Source organism: Dreissena polymorpha, chromosome 6 (genome assembly GCF_020536995.1).
Source record: "Dreissena polymorpha isolate Duluth1 chromosome 6, UMN_Dpol_1.0, whole genome shotgun sequence".
NCBI lineage: Eukaryota > Metazoa > Mollusca > Bivalvia > Myida > Dreissenidae > Dreissena > Dreissena polymorpha.
In genome coordinates, this window is record NC_068360.1 from 2140292 (window position 1) to 2163092 (window position 22801).

The 22801-nt window shown below is 34.2% G+C and overlaps 1 protein-coding gene and 1 long non-coding RNA gene across 2 annotated transcripts in view; one reads left to right on the plus strand and one right to left on the minus strand.

Annotated features, from left to right (window-relative positions):
- Nucleotides 1-3095, plus strand: part of LOC127833696 (guanine deaminase-like) — a 67681-nt gene extending 64586 nt beyond the window's left edge. Inside the window, exon 14 of the mRNA XM_052359107.1 lies at nt 2944-3095. Coding sequence (XP_052215067.1) covers nt 2944-3008 — 65 coding nt within the window. The 3' untranslated portion in view covers nt 3009-3095. The remainder of the gene's footprint in view (nt 1-2943) is intronic.
- Nucleotides 3096-8787: 5692 nt separating this feature from the next.
- On the minus strand, nt 8788-21152 carry LOC127834842 (uncharacterized). Its single transcript, XR_008028243.1, has 3 exons — nt 21060-21152; nt 15904-16006; nt 8788-9280 (listed from the first exon to the last, which is right to left on the minus strand). It is a non-coding gene; the product is annotated as an uncharacterized LOC127834842 (long non-coding RNA).
- Between the last annotated feature and the right edge of the window lie 1649 nt (nt 21153-22801).

Consider the following 22801-nt stretch of genomic DNA (forward strand, 5'->3'; position numbering starts at 1 on the left):
GCTCCACCGGCTCTCTCTGCGCATGCGGGTACATGCTGATGTTGACATCCGCGCACGAGGTGTACCGGACGCCGAAGCCGACGGGCGCGGCTCCTGCGCTCTGGTGATGGTACGGCGTACGCTGCGAAAGCGGAGACCAGCTGGAATCTTGGTGAGAAGCGGTGACCGTAGAGCTGACCGTCGGACTATAGCCACGTGACTTTTCCGACACCACGATCGATTTATAATCTTCGCTCTCGGAGCCGGACGAGTGCTTGGAGTCGGACGGCGAGTTGAAATCGGGCATGCTCGTGTCACGTGACTGGGGGCTTGCTCCCTGAAAACTCTGTAGTGACGGATATCGGGAAACTGAGATCGTCTCAGTTTCCAATCCGCCGTCCGTCCGCTCGCTCTTCATCTCTACCGAGGAGACGCTTGTCTGGTCGCTCGAAGCGGTTCCCGCCGGATCGCCGTAGCTCCGTGGGCGCTCGTGATCGCCGTCAGCGCTGCTATGATAAGTCGGTTCGGGCGTTCTGAGCGTCCGCCATAATTAGGCCACAAGGGAGTTGCAAGGTTAACATTTGCGTAGCGGCCTTTGTTTAAGAAGCTGTTCCGGTAAACAGAATGTGTAGGATGTGGCTGCAGGTGGGCGGCGGCGGGATGGTGATGGAGCGTCGGATATACGCCTGTTAAGTGAAATTTAGCGGGTGGTTTGTAGCCAGTACCAGGCGGCGACATCCGGTGAGTCATCGGCCGGAAAATGGCTGTGGTTGTTTCCGGTACGCCAACCCTGGTCGAAAGGCCGCTAACGAAAGGGAATTCAGTTGCGTTGTTTACGTGAGAGTTGTGTTGGTTTGATTGCCGGTACTCCGATCTTGTCCGGTCGAGGTACTCTCCGTACGGATACGGGGCCGTCTATCGTGTGCCGACCGGGAGTCGTCGTATCCTTCCCTCCGGAACTGGAAGCTGCAAGGCGCCCGCTCGTGCTGCACGGCTGTCAGATGAATGATATCGACTGGATTGTGTAACGCATGCTTATTTCTGTTCTCAAGTTTAAGTGGTGTATCGTCGGGATGAAATGTCGTCTGCTGAATGCCCAACCTCGTATCCGCTTGATCACGCTGCGCTAAGGGATGAAATGTCGTCTGTTGACCTCTTACACCCGTATCCCCTCGACCACGCTGCGAAACCATGGGATGAAATCTCGGCTGCTGACTCCCTATGCTCGTATCCCGTTGATCACGCTCGGCGATAAGTGTGTCTAATTTCATGCGTAAATCCATCATGTAAATTTCTGTTTCCACAATTTCATCTTCGATATCTTCAGTTTCCGTGTTTGATAAGATTTTTTCGTTAAGTTTCTCTAGCATTTACACTTTTGTCTCCAAAAATTTCAGAAGTGAGTTGATTTCTATCAGCCTTCCATTCTCTGTCTTTTCTTCGATTTTCTCCAACAATATATCAATTTCAACTTCTGTAAATTCATCGTACTTCTAGTGTAATTGTCACAGCACCAAAATGTAAAGACTTTGTAAGTAATAAGACGTTGTGTTCAGGTTCTTTCCTTTAATTCAACTGACAATAACAAACTAGGATATGACGTAAAAACAACGTTACATAATTGGCGCGGCGTTACGGCGGCGTTACGTAACTTATAAAACAACGTTACATAAATTGGCGCGGCGTTACGGCGGCGTTACGTTAACGCGCCAAAACCGCGACAGCCTAGAAGACAAGATCGGTAACTTCGAGGTTAAAAAGGAGCTGGACGCCCTACTCATTGACCTCACCACTGCTGACTCCATAGTGGACGTCCTGCCGGGTGACTCCATAGAGGATGGTATAGAAAAGTACCTGTTCACAGGTAGTTCAGTCTTGTTTAAACCTATTTATTTTAGCTCGATATCATCGAAAGCCGAAGGCTTATTGAGACGCTCATGAGTCCGTTTCCTGGGTAGAACCAGTACTTAGTGGCTTAAGGGGAGATCTAGAGAATGCTCCCCAAATTGAACCTCCCGGTCACTAGACGGACATAATATCCACTACAGCGACACTGTTAACAGGTACCGTGGCTGTGTGTTAACCATGGTTACAATTGCATTTTGTTGCCATTTCATTTTGGTAATTACTGCATTGTGCCAACATAGCATTGTGGTCACTAAGTTTTGGTAACCATTGGAAATGGTTATCATTACACTGATGTAGCCATTGCTTTCGGCGACCAGAATAATTGGTTACCAACTGGGGTGTGTGTGTGTGGGGGGGGGGGTCTAATTACATTTGGTTTACATTACACTTTTTTGTTTCTATTAAATTTGGTTAGCATTACTTATTACATTTCTTGTTACGACTTACTAGTTTTGGAATCTTGCATGCCGATAACAATTGCATTTGGTTATCAATTCTTAAGGATAATTGTGTCACGTTCTGAGAAAACTGGGCATAATGCTTGTGCGTAAAGTGTCGACCCAGATTAGCCTGTGCAGTCCCGCAAAGGCTGATCAGGGACGACACTTTCCGCTGTTTTGGTATTTTTCGTTTAAAGGAAATCTCTTCTACACGAAAATCCAGTTAAGGCGGAAAGTGTCGTCCCTAATTAGCATGTGCGGACTGCACAGGCTAATCTGGGATGACACTTTACGCACATACATTATGCCCAGTTTTCTCAGAACGCGGCTCATATATATTTCAACTACAAAACGTTCAAGTATTTTAAACAATTATGACGTTTTTATTTCGTTTTCTCAATGCAGTACACATTTAAGTAAACATGTATTAACGACATTCCTTGACTCGAAAGATTAGTTCTGCATATTGAGATACGAAATGTGAATTTATGAAACATAAAATTGTGTGTGTACCACAACTATTCAATAAAACTATGTTAAGACTTAACCTTACCTAAAACGTAACCTTGAAAACTAACGTTTATATTTAGTACGAATATTATCATTTTTATTTCAGGCGATGACAGAAACATACTCAGCATATATGTTGGAGGCAAGATTAGTGTACAGCAAATCTCCTAAATCAAACTGACAATCTCTTTATTATGAACGTGACGTGAACTTTTCTAGTCACTTACAGGGGTTGAACACATTATATATGAAAGAATAGTGTTGTGTTTGAGATTTCCTTTTGTATGAACGCTATTGACAGGTTCGTTTCAGAGAACATCCTTCCATATGCAGATGGTCGCGCGACTTTCGACAATAAATTGTGAAATTGTATAATATTTCGCATGTTCGGACCATTTCAGATAATATTGTTATTACTGTTTCGAAGAAAGCGTTCTATATCAGGACAGTATTCGACGAATATCTGATTATTTGGTCTATAAACATTGTTAAATAGAAACCTGTTTTAATTCTAACTTGATCAGACAAATAGGTTTGCTATTTACATGAACGTTTTATTTGACAATGCTGCACTCAGGCCCGGCCTTATTTAGCGTTGTTTATCGTCCGTTTTAACAACGATAATTTTGTTTTGTGATGTAAAATTCACATTGCTTCTAATGACGTGAGTTGAATACAAAGCCACTAGTTAATGGATTCTGAGATAATTATACAGAATAATCTATGAAAAGGTACTAACTGTTTGAAGGTTTCGACAGGTGATGACGGAAAAGTACATTTGTGTTTGTATGCGTCCTTTTAAAAACATACTAGTATCTGTAATAATCCTTTCTCAAAGGTTGATCTATATTTTTATGCCCCCGGTAGGGTGGCATATAGCAGTTGAACTGTCCGTCAGTCAGTGTGTCTGTCCGTCCGTCCGAAAAAAACACTTTAACATTGGCCATAACTTTTTTAATATTGAAGATATCACCTTGATATTTGGCATGCATGTGTATCTCATGGAGCTGCACATTTTGAATGGTAAAATTTCAAGGTGAACATCATCCTTCAAGGTCTAGGGTCGAAAAAAACAAAGTCAAGGGAAGTAATAAGCTTTAAATGGACATAGTTATCTGACCTGCCTCACGTATATATTTTTGTTAAATAAATCAAAGCGGCGCAGTAGGCGGCATTGTGTTTCTGGCAAACACATTGTGGTAAAAGGTCAAGGTCAAGGTCATCCTTTACGGTCTACGGTAAAAAATACAGATTTAAGGGAATTAATAAGCTTTAAGAAGAGGAGAATATTATTCAATATTGAACATAGTCACTTTATATATTTGGCATGCATGTGTATCTCATGGAGCTGCACATTTTGAGTGGTGAATCTACAGTCATGGTACCGGTAGTGGCTTTAAATTATTTGCTACTAAATATAGAGATTTGTTACAGACAATTGTTTTCAAGGGAAGTAATGTATATAATTATAAATCTAATATTATATATTTTTAACCAAGAATTGAAGTTTTTTCACAGTTACTGTACAGATTTATTATTTTGATTATTTATAACCCAAATGATTGATTTTTCAAAGTTTTATTTTTAAACCACAGGCCTTGGTTGTCAAAGATGTCTGACAAGGTCATAATTGACTGTGAGACCCTCCCCTCCCCCCCCCCCCCGGTTGGATTGGACAAAATTCAAGGGAAGTAATAACCTTTAAAGGGAGATGATTTCTATACCTGCCAAATGCTAAATAGAAATTTTATTTCAATGCGGCGCAGTAGAGGGCATTGTGTTTCTGACAAACACATCTCTTGTTATACATGTTTTACAAGTGATTTTGAAACGATTTTTCTTTGTTTAAAAATAACATGATTGTATTTGGATACACATACGTGTACATTATAAACTGTGTGTTGAAGTATCTGTTGACTTTTCAATAATACTCCTGGCCCCTGTCATTGAAAATGGATTTCCATTGTAGTTGATAGGCAAAAATCAAAGTCAGTTAAAATCGATTTTCGATTGCAAAATCTTTGTGAACACGAGGCCAAAATTTCCGTTCAGATTGTATTGTTTTGTTTTCGGTTGTAATATCATTAATATATATTTTGTTTGGGCAATGTCTATATTACCTACCGGTATTTGAACATGCTTTATATTGTAGTCGAGACAGTTTGTTCTTTGCGCGTATCCGTGTATTCCAATACATTTTGATGCATGTTTTAGCCTTTATTAAAGAGGCCTTTTCACATTTAGTAAATTGACAAAAAAGTCTCAGATTGGCAATTTTTCGTTGTCGTTATGATATTTGTGAGGAAACAGTAATTCTGAACATTTACCATGCTAAAAAATATCCATTATAGGCATCGTTTGACTATTTAAAAACCTAAAAATTATAAAGCGTTACAACGCGAAACGATTTAATAATTTGGAGAATTCTGTTGTTGTCGTTATATTTTGTGATACTACGATGATTGCTTCTATAAAGTATTAAATACACCATTGATGGTATGAGCACGGATGGTCGAGTGGTCTAAGTGGAAGTCTTTTTACTCCAGCTGTCTCCAGGGGTCAGTGGTTCGAGCTTCGTTGAGGTTTTTTTTCTTTCTTTAATTTTATTCTATTTTTTTTTTTAAACTTTTTAGATCCAATGTTTACAGTTATCAATATAAAGCATATCATGACACACTTCAATACATGCCAAAATCTGTGAAAAGGCCCCTATAATATATATAATAACTTAGCGGTAAGAACGAAAAGCAAGAAAACCCCTTCAAAACGGCCAACTAAAGATCGGATTGTAATTGTACTGTGTTCACATGAGATGTAAGAATATCATCATTTTAATTTAATAAACAATGTTTCTTTATATACGTGTATAATCAGCATCGCAAATGGTCGCCCTCGTCGTTAAATTCATATGTAACGCATTGTGGCATATTTATGTAAACATAACTCAATGCTTTATAATTATATTAAAACATAATTAAACGTCAACATTATTTAACATGTTGTGTTGCGTAAGAGTAGTTTCCAACCTATAAGAGGCCTAAAACCACAGACCCGATTTGGATTAATGTCCGATGACTACAATTTAAATTGTAATCGAGAATGCAAGCGTTTTCGAGTCTTCTGAAAACGATTCCTCGTTGGATGAATTGTTCAAAAACGATGTTTAAATTGGTTTGAATCTGTATAAATCACGTATCACATATCAGTTATTTGTAGAACATGATGGATAGTGGCTATCTCATAATGAATTCTTACAAGATATCCGAAAGTTAAAAACTCCAGACGTGTTTCAAATATCATTCACGATAAGTTAATCGACATCTGTTGTATTTGTCTAACAACTAGTCCAGACAAGTTATGTTTTACCTGGCACGTTGCTTTCTATCTGTTAAGAGAACAAAGATGCACACACTAACGGATCGGTACATCAGCAACGAATTGACAAATGATTTTATTTTATTTGGTGCGCCCGAACTAACACCAAGGAGATGACAGTCTCTCCATCATGGAGTTGCGTAACTCGGAGCAGGTCGAAAAACGATTTAACATATTCTAAGTGACTGGATTTAGAATCGCAAAGACTTTGATTGATGACCGACATTTGAACTTCGCAATAATTTTTCAAGAATGTCCTTTTTGAACTGCACGTTTGCTATATTATAATGTTTAATGAGCGGACGATCGGGCGTTGTTTTATCGAAAAACTTACATAAGTTTTACTGCGGAAATTTCAGCTCTTAATAAACATAATGTTGTAAGCAATATGATCGGTAAATAAAGGTCATCCGAAGAACTGAAATAAAATGAATGTAACGATTGCCCTTTACTTATCATAGAGGCAAAATCTTTTATCCTACAGCTAAATGATTTTACAGAACAAATACGACTCATAAAGAAAAGATAGGGTTTTCTTTATCGCTATTTTTAGATCCGGTTTATAGCAGTTATTTTTAGAACATGTACATAGGGACTATTTTTTTGGCCTTTCACCCCTGATTGCGTCATTTAGTTAGGTCATTGGGTACGCAGTCGTTTAACTAGTTTACGAGTGTGTGTGTGTGTGTGTTTTCGATGGATTACTATAATATTATGAATGTGAAAAACACAGTGTTTGGATATAAAACTGGAATAAAACTGGTGAGACTGCATTTTCGATTTAGTTAAAATGTCGAATGTACTCGAATAACGCGATGTTTTGTTGGATTAAATTTACGAAAAGTGTCAGTGAATTGTTCTTTAACTTTTCGAAGGAAATCGATGTCGAATTAAAATGGTTATTTCTTTGATGGTTTAGTCGTTCCTTTGTCAGTCGATTAAAGAATGTCTATCCACAAAGAATTTCCTGCTTACATCCAGTGCTTTAAAATGGAAAAGATGGATGGCGATAAAGAAATTTGTCTAGAATATTAACTCGTCATGGAAGCAAATTAAACATTACGAAAATAAACATGGAAGTGGTTATTATACAACTTTGGTGAGTAGAACAATACTTTTATGTAAGTAAGTATAAAGTGTGTAAAAAGAAGAGTTGTTTAAAGGCTAAAATTAACAATATCGGCGGGAATAAATGCTGAATCAAGCTTCACGTAGCCACGGAATGTGTCTACAAATTTTGTAAATTTCAAAATGGCGGGAGCCATGTTTGTTTTTTGGTTTTTTACAGTGGTGAAACAAGAATTGTAGTTTGAACACAACCGTCTGTGTTCTACTTGAGTGTGTTACATTTGGAACGCTGATTAATTTTGAATCGAGGCGTATACATGTAGCGATAATTTGTCTCGTTACTTTTCTTTTGCGTTGAATTCTTAAGGACTATTTCGATTTCCGTAAACAGGAAATATCACAATAAATATTACTACCCAATGTTAGATTCAGTTAATTTAATGTGTTTTTGCTTTTATTTTTGGAATAAATTAAATAAAACAATATTGTAGGATAAATAGAATACTATGTAAGTGTGATTGTGTAATTGAATTTATCCCACTCGTGTCAGAAAGGCTTACAAGGCTCGGCAAGCCTCGCCATGTAAACCTTTCTTCACTCGTAGGAAAAATTTAAGTACACAATCACACTAACATAGTATTCTCTATATCATTTATACATCTTAATAAAATTAATCGTTAGTGACATTGTTGTACGATACTATGTTCCTGTATACGCGTGTATGCAACAAGCAATTATTATCTTTCGTTTACAACATGCAATCATGCCTTTCAATTTAGGCGGGAAATAGCCATATGCAAACATTATATAGTAAGGGTTTATCGGTTTGTAAATGTTTCTATATTACTGAAAAAAAATGCAATCATTTACAAAATTGTAATTGTATGTATGCTTTGTAGTAAAAATGTCTATATAAGGGAATTACGGCGAATTAAAGTCATACTTGATGGTATTAAAATCGACGATCGTCATTTTGTGTTCATTGCGGCTGGGTTTTGATACGAGCTATGTTCTAGAAAATTATGCCATTCTAATAAAAGTTTTTTTATACTTTTTTTAATTATTTGTGCTGGAAATTCATGTAGTACCAGCATTGGGTGCATTATAATTAAACATATATATATTTAACATATATTTCTTGTTTCTTGATTAAAAAAATACACTCAAAAGTGTTAAATAACTGTGCGCAGTATCCAAGTGTTATGGTATCCAAGATACAAAACTGATCTTTAAAACTCGTGATCTCCAAACCGATGATTTTATCTACCATCCAAAGACACCAGAAGTTGAATATTTGACATTACCCGGTTTCTATATCCTGATGATCTGATAACACCATTTCCAAACGATAACGAACAATTGACAAACTCTTGTATATATACATAACATATATGCACTAACATATGAACATTTTGAGTGCTATATATTCAATTGTTTTATCATCTGAATATTTCCAGTTTTAAAATCAAACTGTTAACATTTTACCGCATATTTTTAGTAAATCTGATTTAAGACTTTAAAATCGTTATTTATTTCAAAAAATCTATCAACCAAAATAGCTTATATTTAAAACCAAAACCACACCTTACTGTTGTCTCACCGTAGGCGATACTTCATGCTTTTGTTTGTTTTAAACTATTATAGACCGTTATAGTAAACGTAAATGAACCAGAACATAACTAATAACATCCCCTATTTCATGACGGTGTATGCCATATGTCGTATTTGCTGCTGGCGAATCAGTGATTGCAAAACCCCTAAACGATAAGTATTTAACAACGATTGCTCATGTATTGGCCAATGTACAAAGTTGTCGCCCTTGATATATATTCCAGCAGATGTGCTTCGCTTCGTTTGCGGGTGCTATTCGTTCTTTACGACGATGATTTCGCCTCCAGGTCGACAGACAGGGTCAAATTTTCCTCGTGTTAGGCAGTACATCATCATTTGAAATCTCGCCGTGTCCAGATGGCTGCGTTTTTGAAGCGAACGATTGTCATCTGCAAGCAAAAATGTAATTTATCCATAACAGTTTTATACTTTAAGTATTCTATATTTAACAGAGGACATTATTGGTACCGGTAGATCATTAATTTTAACTGACGATTTAAGCTGACAAAAATATACCACGTTAATGTAATTTTATAATATACCACAAAACAGTTTAAAAAGGTTATTTCCAATACATTAAAATAAGAATGCTCATAAGTATAGAAAATACATTTTAATTTGCAATCATATATAATTCATATAATATTATTATACCTTCACACTTAATGGAGATTGTTAACATTTGAAAACATAAATAGAACGACAAGAAGCACAAACAAAGTGTCATCAAATGAAATCAATCTCTGACTTTCAGTGCATTTTCGACAATTGCTGACAGATTAAGCTCAAAACAGCGTTATTTGACGTGAATAATTCAATAAATTTGGGAACATTTGATTTAGAATAAAAATGTTCTGAAGTTACTTTTTCACATATCTGTATACAATGGACATTCTAGAACAAAGAGAAATTCGTATTAAATTTCATGAAAAACCATGCATAATCTTTAACAGTTTGGAAGCAACTTGTGTGTTTTTCTACGTTTATGAGGTCTTTCCGCGCCTGAGCCTGCACTATGTGAGGAAACGGAGTGTGTCCCAGCACTCCTATTAACTAACCTTTTTACTCACGAAGGTTGTAACTAAATTTGAATTCAAGCTATAATTATACCCGGAAAGCCAGCAACTGTCTTACTAAGGATCGAATTTTTGCTTTAACCAAAGTTTATTTGATCATAAATTTACCAACATATTGAACATGGTCTATCAATTTTTTTAGCCATTACCTTACGCAATTTACCATATAGTTACACGCAAGACTTCTCCATTTACACAGTTATTTTGTGTTTGGCGTCTAACAAAACTAGTCCTTATAAACACCTGCTTAAACTCATTCAAGCCTGGCAATATTAAGTAGTCCCCAAACTATTGACGCATAGCTTACGATTGGTAAAATAAAGTTGTCAAAAAGCTCAAATTTAGGAAGGATATTTAATTTAATAGTGTTTTTTTTGTTTGTTTTTAGTTTAACTTTCTTTTAATTTTAAGGTACGTTAATTTATCAACGATCTCTTATTCTTTTTGTATCGACAAACTTAAGACAATATATTGCCCTTTCCACATTGCCTCAATATGATTCATTCTGTATTTGTTTATGATGACTTTTATTTTCCAAATACTACAATATTCTTTGAGAATATTTATTTTACAATATAATTTGCAGTTCAGTTTCAGACACACAAAAACAACAACAATATCGTCAGAATAAAAAAACAATAGTAGTTTACCAATATCTACACAATTGCAGTTGTTCAAGCAAATATTCCTGTATGTCATTAACATTCATCAACAATAAAAGTGGTGATAACGAGTAACCTTGTTTTTATTTAAGTTTTAATCACTAACATCATTATTATATTTCAACCTTGTTTTTAAAATTTGATGCATAGAATGATGTATTACATGGTACCTCTGATTCCATTTATTAGCTTATATCAAATAGGTTCTCAAACTACATACTCGAATTCGTTTGTAAAATCAATAAAGCAGTCACTGATACTCATTAAGTAAATCCATAATATTTACAGTGTCAAAATCAAAGTTAAGATGAATATCAGGAAATCTGTAATAGGTCAAAAAGTCTTATACACTTTTTTATTTCGACCTAACGTGCGTGGAAGAATGCCGTGTAACTCAATTCTTTATATACAGTATTCATATTCTGTCTAAACCCAGCCTGCGCTTCTATGCCTCTATAATTTATAACTTTATTCAGATCACCATTTGTATGGAGGTATACAATAAACGCATCCTACCATTTTATAGGGAAGTTACCAATAGAATTTAGTCTTTTAGACACATAAACAATATAGTTTAAGAAGTCCTTTTTTAACCATTTAAAAAAGAATTTGAACAAACATGTCGCTGTTAATTTCCCAGTTTTCAATTTCATACAAATGCTGCTTATTTAATGCTTTTCAAAGTTATATTTAGTTCTCCACACTTTAAATCTCATTATCCATACAAATACTTGTCATAAAAATACAAAGCATCGTAATCTGACTGATATTTTCTTAAAGTTTTATTATAATTCATGGGAGGTTATTATTATTATTTATAGATGCATGTTTGAACAGTTTTTTCAATTACTTTTGGTATTTTGATATTTTGCTCAACACAACATTGTAAAAAATACCCCATATATGGTAATTAGTTTCTTTGTTTCAAATTTAATAAGGCATACTAAGAATTTAGTTTACGTTAGACATTATTTATTTACAATTGCCGAAAGAAATACTACTCGACAGTTATTTCAAGTAAGTTTATTGAGAGTGGTGGATTTATACGAACATAATATAACCGTTCATTTAATTTAAGTCGGATGTTAAGAAACATATTGTAAGGTGACCACCTAAATTAAAAGAAACTCTAAATGAACAAATAATTCTGTAGCGAACATTGAAAATTTTGCAAAGTGATATTATGTGAAAAAGCCATGTTTTAAAGAAAGGAAAGAATATTGTTAATTTTATTAGAAAAAGAAGAGAGGCCAAAACCAGACACTCTGGTTTAAATAGTTTAAAATTATGATTTATTTAAACCCACTAAAACGCGTGTTTTTCTTTAAAGGGGCCTTTTCACAGATTTTGGCATTTTTTAAACGTATTCATTAAATGCTTTATATTGATAAATGTAAACATTGGATCATAAAAGCTCCAGTAAAAAATCAAGAAAAAAATTTAAAAAAGGAAAAGAACATAGCCCGGAGCAGGTTTCGAACCAGTGACCCCTGGAGTCCTGCTAGAGTCCTGAAGTAAAAACGCTTTAGCCTACTGAGCTATTCCGCCGAGTACACATTCTTGACGTATTTTATACCTTATATAAGCAATCTTCGTAGTTTCACAAAATTTAACGACAAAAACAGAACTCTCCAAATCATTCAATCGTTTCGCGTTGCAACGCTTTATAATTTTTAGGTTTTAAAATTGTCAAAAGATGCATATAATGGCTATATTAGAGCATGGTTAATGTTCAGTATTACTGTTTCCTCACAAATATCATAACTGAAACGAAAACTTACGAATCTGAAACAACTTTTTTCAATTTTGTCAATTTACCAAAGCGTGAAAAGATCCCTTTAAGACAATTAATATTGGATCGTTTAAAGCGCTTTTCCATTGACATTGCCCATAACCATTTTTTAGTAAAATATTGTGATCTACCAATCCGTACTGGCATAAATGATATTTACATATTCCGACTGGCAACAATACAATAAATGTTCTTTTTCTATACATGTTTAAGTTTTTGGCAATATTTTTCTCAAGTACATTTGATATAATTGGAAGATCGGACATTGGCTTATAGTTTTTAATATATATTTAACGAATAGTTGAAGTTATTGGATTAACAATTATATTTCATCATAAAGTTAAAATGTTATTCTTGATTTTCGAAATAGTTCTTCTGTGTGTTATACGGAGTTTAACTTTTTGTTGAAAGTGCAAATAAAATAAGACGTTTTTTACTCGTCGCTGTATTTGAACAAGCATGTAACCCTCTTTAATACAGCGATTCAACTTTTTCTGTGACACAGAATAGAGACATTTGTTTAGATTGCATCCAGAAATCAGTCGAGTGCAGCCTTGTTTGGACAACGTCGGACTATTTCGATCTTTCTGTGTAAGATAGGATATTAGAAACCTTTGATAATGCAGCTATTTTAGATGATTACAACGTTTATCCACTTAGCGTTTTGCTAGTTTACGTTTGGGGATTATATTTATACTAGTACTATAGACGCTTATTTGCTATAATGGCAGAAACTATGTCATTTGAACAAGTTTGTGTTTGTAAAACACTGCGTACATTCATACGTGAAAATATAAGTAATTACTTGAATTATATTGCGTTTAAAATGTAAGTGAACAAAAAGTGTAACAAAATGAACGTTTCCTCCAAAATATTGATTTTCAATTTTCCAAACAATGGAAAAAAATATATATAGCATGTTTATGTGGCTCTTTAATAAGAAATTCCAATTATAAAATCACCCAATATTATGTTGCTATTTTATCGAAGACCAATACTTATTTATTAATTAATACCCATTCACATTCTCACGTGGCTAATATCTCTCAAAACTACGCTATTAATGCACTCATTAATTTCTGTGTGTAGTATAAAGCAATATTATCATTGAAAATAACACGTATTGCTGTCTAACGTAGCGTGGTTTTGAATCTGCAATATTGTTGAATGCTAGTTATTTCTATTATATAATTATTATATAAGTTTATTTTATGTTTTAAGAAATGGTACATGTAGGTGACAGAGCTTTAAAATAGATCCTATAATATTTAATAGTATTGCTTTACCAGTTACAAACATATACAACTTATAAAATTACACTCGCGGAGTGTTCTTTAAAAATAAAGAAAAGTGGGTTATTTTATTAATATGATCTAGAGATTGAATTTAAATTGTAAACGTTAATGCATGCAGGTGATGTTAATATCTCAATGATTTGCCTAAATAAACGATTTGTCTATATGTGAGCTTATATTTAGCAACTCAGTCGCCATTGTTATTAAATTTATAGGCGTTTCGTCGTTCTGTATTTATCGATACACAACCCAAATATGGATTATTATATAAAATAACATTGTGTTTTGCGTAATAGTAGTTTTCTAATTTGGGTTAAAGACTGTCGACTACAATTAAAATCTAATTAAGAATGCATGTAGTTTTAACACTTCTTAAGGTAATTAGTAAATGAATGATTGTTCCAAAAACAATGTTTTGAGTGGTGTTTATTTGCATAAATCGCATATAATGTATCAATCATTTTTAGAAGATGATGGAAGGTGGCTGTGTCATTGTGAATGTTAACAATGAGAACCAGTGTGATCCAACAGGGTATCAAATATTATAATGGGTATCTGATGTATTTGTCCAAAAATAGGTCAAGACAATAGATGTTTTGTCGGCACGTTTTTGTCTGTCTGTCTAGATACAAGATGCAAAAACAATGAACGCATTGGTACATCGGCAATGGACCCACTAATGGACGAATGGTTTTATTTTTACATTTTGCAGATGTGCCTTCTAGTTTCAATGTCTTATGATACCTTTTTGCACCAATGGGACGAGATATGACCACGTGTTGGTGAGTAACAGCTTTAAGTTAAAGATGCAGAAGTCGCGTAGCTCCAGAAACGAACAAATGTTATGAAGCGCCCAATGACAGCACCTATAACACTGTGATCTTTTTGTATTGACTCATACACACTACGAATTAGTTGGATATTTACTTGGGAGATCAAATCTTGAGCCTCGAAATGGTAAAGCTATTGGATAACTTTAACAACTAACGACCCGTTGCCTGATGGCCTGATGCTTATGGATAAAAAACAACACAAGGTATTCGAAAGTATTACATTAATCCGTTACAATAAAGTCTGATTGTTTAGCAATACACAATCGAATGCGTGGCTAATTAAAGCACTTGGCAATTGTATTTGTCATGGCATTTACACTGTTACTTATGTATAACAAATCGACAAAGTGGAAATAAAGAAATGCTTTTTCCTGGTATTTACACGATAGTGTGATTATAAATCTTGGCCATGGTAGTGCATGGCCATACTAGAAAGCAACAGAACATAATCAGAAATATGCTTATATAAAAAAAGGAAACAATTTGAACGCACTTCGACCGATTGTTACTGAATATAGGAATAACAAACAACCCTTAGTGCACAGCCGCCTGGAATATTAAATACGTGATATTCGTCTAGAAGTGGTCAGACATATGGCTGTATCAGTAGCGGTACGTGACATTTTCCCCATCATGGACTTGCGTCACTCGAGGCAGGTCAATTTACAATTTCAAATATTCCAAACGACAGAATTTGAAATCGCTGAACTAGACATTGATAGATAGCTGATATTCGAACTCCTTTTTAGGCCGCATATGTGTTTGTTCAAAAAAATATTTTAACGATTCAAACGATTAGGGTCTTGTCTTACAAAATTATTCTTACAACAAACACAATTTTTCCAGATATATATTTTTTAACATAAATGGACATTCGTAGCATTGAAAGAGAATGAATATAAATATTGCCATTTACTTAACATAGAGGCTGGAATTTAATCCATTTTTATTCGTTATTAAATCGTAGTAAGTGAGATTTGTTGTCCTGTATTTTAGGACGGATTACTGTTACGATTTGATATAATTCAGGCAGTATTTTTTAACGAAATCATTTAGACCTATAGATGCCATAATTCCATGTAGACTCGTGAAAAAACTAGCAAATTGTGGCCAACGTGTGCCGCATCTATAACGCTACCATAACACACTTAGTTGGATAATTGGTATGTCTAATCTTTATAGAATTAATACCGTTGAATTAAATTGTATAATTAATTCTCGACAAGATTTAATTGTGAGAATTATGAAAGTCACCATTATCAGCGTGCCTTGTTAGATCACGTGGTTTCAGTAAGATTATGCGGTTGCAGATACGACAAAGGAATCCACTGCGAATGTGCAAGATGGTACTTACCAACTTCATCATCGAAGTACGCTGCACGCGCATCTGTCAAGCGCAACAATGCAACAAACGTCCAACATACGACCAAAAACATAATGAACGTTTTGCTATCCATCTGCAAAATACAAATTAAATTATTTAGTATATGCATTCAGATATATACATGTACACTAATGCATCTTGATATGTTGTAATTTACGATTTTATTGTCTTTTTATCGGTTTTGCAGCGTTTAAAACATTTCAATTGAGTACTTTGCAAAGCCCGTTATGCGACGGATTGTTGGCAAATGACACATTTATTGACACATTCCTTTTCCGTGAAACGTCGCAGTGTCTAGCATGTCAATTGTCAATATTTCTATCGATCTAGTATTGACCTATACATTGACTGTTCACAATAGCTTTTTAAAGTCATTATATCTTTTAGGAAGGGATCCTCGGGTCTTTCACTTGACTTCAATTCAAATAAAACTACAGTTATTTTCACACAGTATGTGTCAGTCAGCCGTAGATATATTTTCCTTATATGAGACCGCGTAAACTAAGGCAGTACGAATCAAGGACACAGTTCTCCCAAATGACTGCAATCTATTTTCACTAGACAATACGACCAGCAAACCCAAGAGAATGACTATGTTACACAAATGACGTCTGTGAACTCTTGACCCACCACACACTGAGCCAATCAGTTTTATTTACTATTATTATTATAGATTTTATTCGCACGTAATTAAGTGCAATTTTCTTTTCTAATCAGTCGTCTCGTGTCTCGTGTTACATACCCAATTACATAAGTATCTATTAATCATGACGATGTACCGCAATTTAGGATGCTTGCAAGTCTGTAGCTTTTTATGAATTATGTTCGATAAGTCTTTTTTGAGCTTGTTTTTCTACGGCGATCGCATTTTCCTGAAGTAAAAATGCACGATAGCGTGTAGCGATTAACACATTTGCTTTAAGACACTGTAAGTATATTCCAATGTGAAACTTAAATTACACACATTTATATCACATATACATTTAACCATTATTACTCATGGGATACAAGTTTTCGTGGATGTCGCTGATTGGGCGGACTAAGAATTTCACGAATAATAGTTCTGTGTGCTTTTGTACAACAGTCGAATTCGCATTCAAGTTTGAAGTTGTAAAGGATCTTTACTACTTGTTCTTAATTGCTTCGAGCTTTAATGACTACTTACGTACAGCTGGGTGGTGAATTATTGCAACTAGGATGTATACCGGCTCACATCTGATATAAATGACGTTTAATCAGAAGTAAAAAGATATTAAAGAATATTGTGATAACAATATTACCGCATACAGGATGTGCATTTTGTATCACAAGTGCAGTAATATATTATCAAGTTTATTTGGTTGGGACATTATAATTTTCTTACACTCTAAACGAAGCTCTAATGATATACACTTGACATGTACACTTAATCTGACAATGCAGTCATGTTTTGTATCCAATGCTATCTTTTTCAGATAATATAGTAACGTTTCATGTGAACATATTGCAATGTTATTTTTTAAGTCATGATTCAGTGTCGTACTGCTTACAAGACCTATTTTTTCCACCTTTATGAATTGGTAATAAATTTACTTCAGTTTTTTATTGCGATAAAAGGTAACGTGCTCCGTTGTTTAAAACATGTGTTTATTGTCAAATATGTTAAGGAGGGGAGGAGGGTCACTGTTTTATTCACACAATGTAGTCGGACCTTATCTCATATAGTGACGTGCCATCTTTGAATCATAATCGTCGAATATTACGCAGCCAAAAGTCGATTTCAGGTGGCGTGCCACCATTGTTTTGACGACAACAAAACAAATACCAATATAACCATCCACAAATAAATCCGAAAATGAAAGTGACCAAGAAGTTGTTTGCTAAACCAGGATATTTTATACCGGCGAATTCTAATAGTTTTCGGTATATAATTGGCACTCTCATACCAAAACAGTTTGTTTGAGTGGAAAAGTAAGTAATACTCATGTAAATCTCACATGATTATGACATTTACTACACTAATAATGGTTTGCTTACCACAATTAGTAAGTTTATCTCGAATTTGTCTAGCCTTTAAAATCAATAACAGTTCGGCAAATTGGCCAATATCAGTCGATGTGGAAACGATAATAGATCAATCGAACAGTTATAATTACACATGAAAGGGGCCTTTTCACAGATTTTGGCATGTATTGAAGTTTGTCATTAAATGCTTAATGTTGATATATGTAAATATTGGATCTAAAAGATCCAGTAAAAAAAGAATAAAATTAAAGAAAGAAAAAAAGTAACCCTTAACTCGAACCACTGATCTCTGGAGTAAAAGTCTATCTCTTAGACCACTAGGCCGCCCGTGCTCATGCAATGAATGATTTATTTTATATCTTATATGAGCAATCCTCGTAGTATTACAAAATTCAACGACTACAACAGAACTCTCCAAATTATTCAATCGTTTCGCGTTGCAACGCTTTATAATTTTCAGGCCTTTAATCGTCATATGTCTGGTTTCTATGCAGATAATTAGTTAATGTCGTACCTTTCCTAAACTTAATTAAGTTCACAATTACAGAGCTTCATATAAGTGTAATTTGTTCATTTTATTTCAACATTTACCTATGAGCACTGAACAAAATTTAAAATTGTGTGTAACCTACACAAGAAATACCTTTAAAAGGCATGTGAAGATGCTGCGAGTGTTATTATCGACCGATCTTTTCTTACCAATATATACTTTCACCTCAAATGTGTTTTAAATGTGGCCTATTTCATTTTGTGTTCAATATTTTTGTTGTATGTGTTTTCCTGTGATGAATATGCTACTGGTCAGTGACGTTAAAAACACCATCGCATGAAAACTAAAACTGATTAAATTTACATCAAATCTAAATTTAATTAATCTTACATTTTATTGTACGTATCATACCCAATACGCTTTAATAATTTAATTTGTTTGACAAACGATAACAGCGGTTGCATAATATTTAAGCTTCTGTTTATTCTACGTAATATTTCAAAACTTTTCATGTTTTCGTTCCACTAGTCCGTCTCCTCTGTAAATGTTTAAATCTGGCATTTTAGCATTTAAAGGTTTTTCAAAGAGGAAAAACGATAGTTTTCGCATCTGAAACAACAAATTTGCACAAATGACATGTCCGCATGGACGAGAGTAATATGGAAATACTTAATTTCTATACATCCGTGTGAAAATCGCTTATTGAGTGATTGATTGATTGGTTGATTGAGTGGTGTATTAATTTATTTTTATATGTCTTTATTTATTTGTTTATTCGTTCATTCTGTCGGTCGCTCGTTCGTTTGTTCGTTCGTTCGGTCGGTCGGTCGTTCGGTCACTCAGTCAGTAAGTTAGTTACCACAATTGTCAAAGCATATGTGATTGCTGATATTGCTAATTGAACGATGACATGGCACGAGCATCAACACGAAATCTAATATTTTAAGCCATGCAAAACCAGCATGGTAGATTGCGTGCGGCATTACCCACTGGTCCTCTGTTTAACATTCAGCCAATGTTAATTATTTGGAAGTGCAGCGACAATTTAGTTTGAAATCGCGATTATCATATCCCAATAATAACCACTGGCCATGATTGCATACGCATTCCAATATGCTTATAGGAGCATTTAGAGATGTGGCAATCCTCTTAAATTTGACATGTTTCGACATTTTCAATCACAATTATTAATTAATTCAATCAAAACTAAATGTACATTTCACAATAGTATAACATGCTTTAAGCAAATTGCTTTGTTTTAAACAGGTTGGAGTTTACGGTTAAATAGCCCCACCAACCCATAATCCCAAATCCTCGATTAATGTTGGGTAAATTGATGTTCATAACAGCGTTGCACATGGATTCGTTAAATGCATATGGTGAAATAACAGTGTGCATAATAGTAGTACAATACTTACAGCAAGTACTCATTCAAGGGAATTTTATCTGGAAGACAGACAACATCTCAGATGTTGTAACTAAGATTTAAATAAGTAGAACTATCATGCCGTCTCAAATAGAATTATGAAGACTGCTTTGTAATTTTACTTTATGCATTTTTTTCATTTAAATTGAACTTAACTGTATTGTAAACGTGATATACTTACTTCTTTATTATATGTATTAAGACTCTTAATTATGTACTTATGTATAAGTCTAAATAAATTGTATGCTCTGTTCTGGTTGGTTCTATTAATACAATGTCAGTGTTTGATATCCGACTGAGCTCGCATCACCGACACTTGTTTGTTTACTCTTTCTAATGATACCTATACTACTGAAATTTACACTCACTGGGATTAAAAAATAATAATTTAATAGCAAGAGTTTTAACAAACGCCACATTTATGCGTATGGCATAAACTAAAGTCCGCACGATAGATATTTGCGCATGTGAAGTTTTGAAAGTAACCAAAACAAACGTAGTTCAATGAAATACGGTAGTTTGAGTTGTTGCAAATTAATTTAAATGTTAAACGTGAAATGGAAGTATAAAGGCCGCAATTTACAGACGCTGGTGCAAATGTGTAGTATATAACCATGGAAACAAGGCGTTTATTTTGTGTTCCGATTGTGAGAAAATAACATAATCCCGTTCGTCCGTTCCTCATGAATGATGTATTGCATAAACCGTTATTTGCCATAGTTACCCATACCGATTATTATAGTGTAGACAGTGGAAGTCCTATCAACTGCTGTGGAATAAACTCAGACATTTGAGAATTCTACAATAATAATGTGCAGAGACATGTTACATTACCTGTACGTAAACGTTTAACTTAATTACACTTATCAACTAAAGACAATACCCGGAGCAACGTTGATCAGTCGCATTGAATCAAATGTCCTAACATCCAAACTTTTTGAACAAAGTTAATAGTTAACAGTGTACAAGTTCAGTAAAGTATACACATGTGTACAATACAATAATTATAAATTAATTATTAAAATAATAATAATAATAATAATATTATTATTATTATCATTATTTTATTTATGATTTATGATGATGATTATAATTATTATTATATACATAGCCTTTTATATTTACTAAATTCGACATTAAAACACAACTCATTTTATTCTGTTATAACTTCACCAATTCATCAACATACATTTAACCAGTACATACGTTTCGAAAAATTCCCTGTCTTTAAGTCCAACGAATGCTTCGATTGGTTTTCTCAAATAAGAATGCTACAATCTGTTCACGAGCCTTTATACGCTGTGCAGCGAGAGATTGAGAGCCATTGGTCTTAAAGCAACAGTGTGCATTCTATCGGTAATAGGAGCGTTCAACAGCCGAATACGTCAACACCCATTATGTATAATAATGAAATAATTTTAAATTATATAAAACTATATCTCTTGTTGGTTAAATGCTTGTAAATAAAGGCTTCAAGCTATTCAATCATATATCAGTGAATTTATGACATTTGTATTATAGATATGTTAAATATTTTAGAATCTGTCCAACGTGCATAACAATATCAAAAAATATTATTCATATATTCAAATGAATACTTAAATGACTTCGTACTCGCTATTTGCTTGTAAACTCAATATTGAACATGTTAATGTAAAATGAAAGCATGTTATTTTATTTTCTTGTCTTTACAACACATATTCATTACGAATTATTCATGATAGCCTTACTTCAAACTAATGGTTCGCTTCCGCATTCCATTCCGATAACTATTTTTATCAATAATGTTGACTGTATGGTCAAATTTTGTATTATATTCAAACATCACGCACATTTTTCCCCCAAAACCCCCACGCATTTCCGTCGTCTGAGTGAATAACATTTCTAAAGTGTACGTGGAGGAAAAGTTCATTCTACTTTTTTTGCGCTTAAATAATAAAAAGAAACACAATCCCAAACAAATTACATTCCTTAACAAACTAATTTCTTGACTTTGATAAAGCGCAAGCCCGAAACGTGCAATAAGATGAGAACAACATAAGAGACTACTTATTGCATTCTATTCCTTATTATTTATTTTTATGATGTATTCCTTATTATATATCCCTTACAATTTATTTTCTAGGAATAACTCCTAATGACAGTTATACTGTGATTTTTTGAAAATATTATACGCTTGACTTATTAGCCAAGGCAACAAATACAAACATACACTTATATTGCGGACAACATGAATAGATGTGTATCATCATTTCAAGGCCAAACACTTGAATGTAGCTGTGTGAATTTTGATTAAATGATGAATCACTTACTTATTTTATCTAATGGCATCCGTGGTTGGATACGTATCATGCAAGAACATTAGTTACTCTTTTTTCATCATAGCCACTTGTAATTCAGACGCGTTTCTAGGAAAAGTAGGGCAAATGTTTTTTATACAATGCACTATTTATTTTCCACTTAAATATAAGTGTTAACTAACATAAATATACAACAGTTTTTTCTAACATTGTTCTTATATTTATTTGTGTGAATATAAGGGTAGTTTAAAGATATGACAACATGTAGAAAAAAGGACGGAAAACGCAATCTGAAATGTACAAGAACTAAAGGTCGGTATAAAAATAGGGTATGTCGTTGTTAAAAAAATGTATGCCGTATAAGACTTTCATTCGTAAATGCGCGTATCTGATTTAGAAACAATGTGAAAATTGCAACAATGTGAACATCAACTGTGACTTCTGATACGAGATTGACGCAAACAAAAGAAGTACTGTAGTAAAATGTTCAAAGCATGGTTGATGTGGTGAAATACTGTGAAGCAACTCTATCCGCCACCCATTCTCCATAACAGCTATACAAAACAACTCTAACGCCACAAATACTTCGCTTAGAGAGGTAATAAAGCTATCATGTGTCAGTGTTTTCACGTTCAAAGTTCCAATGTG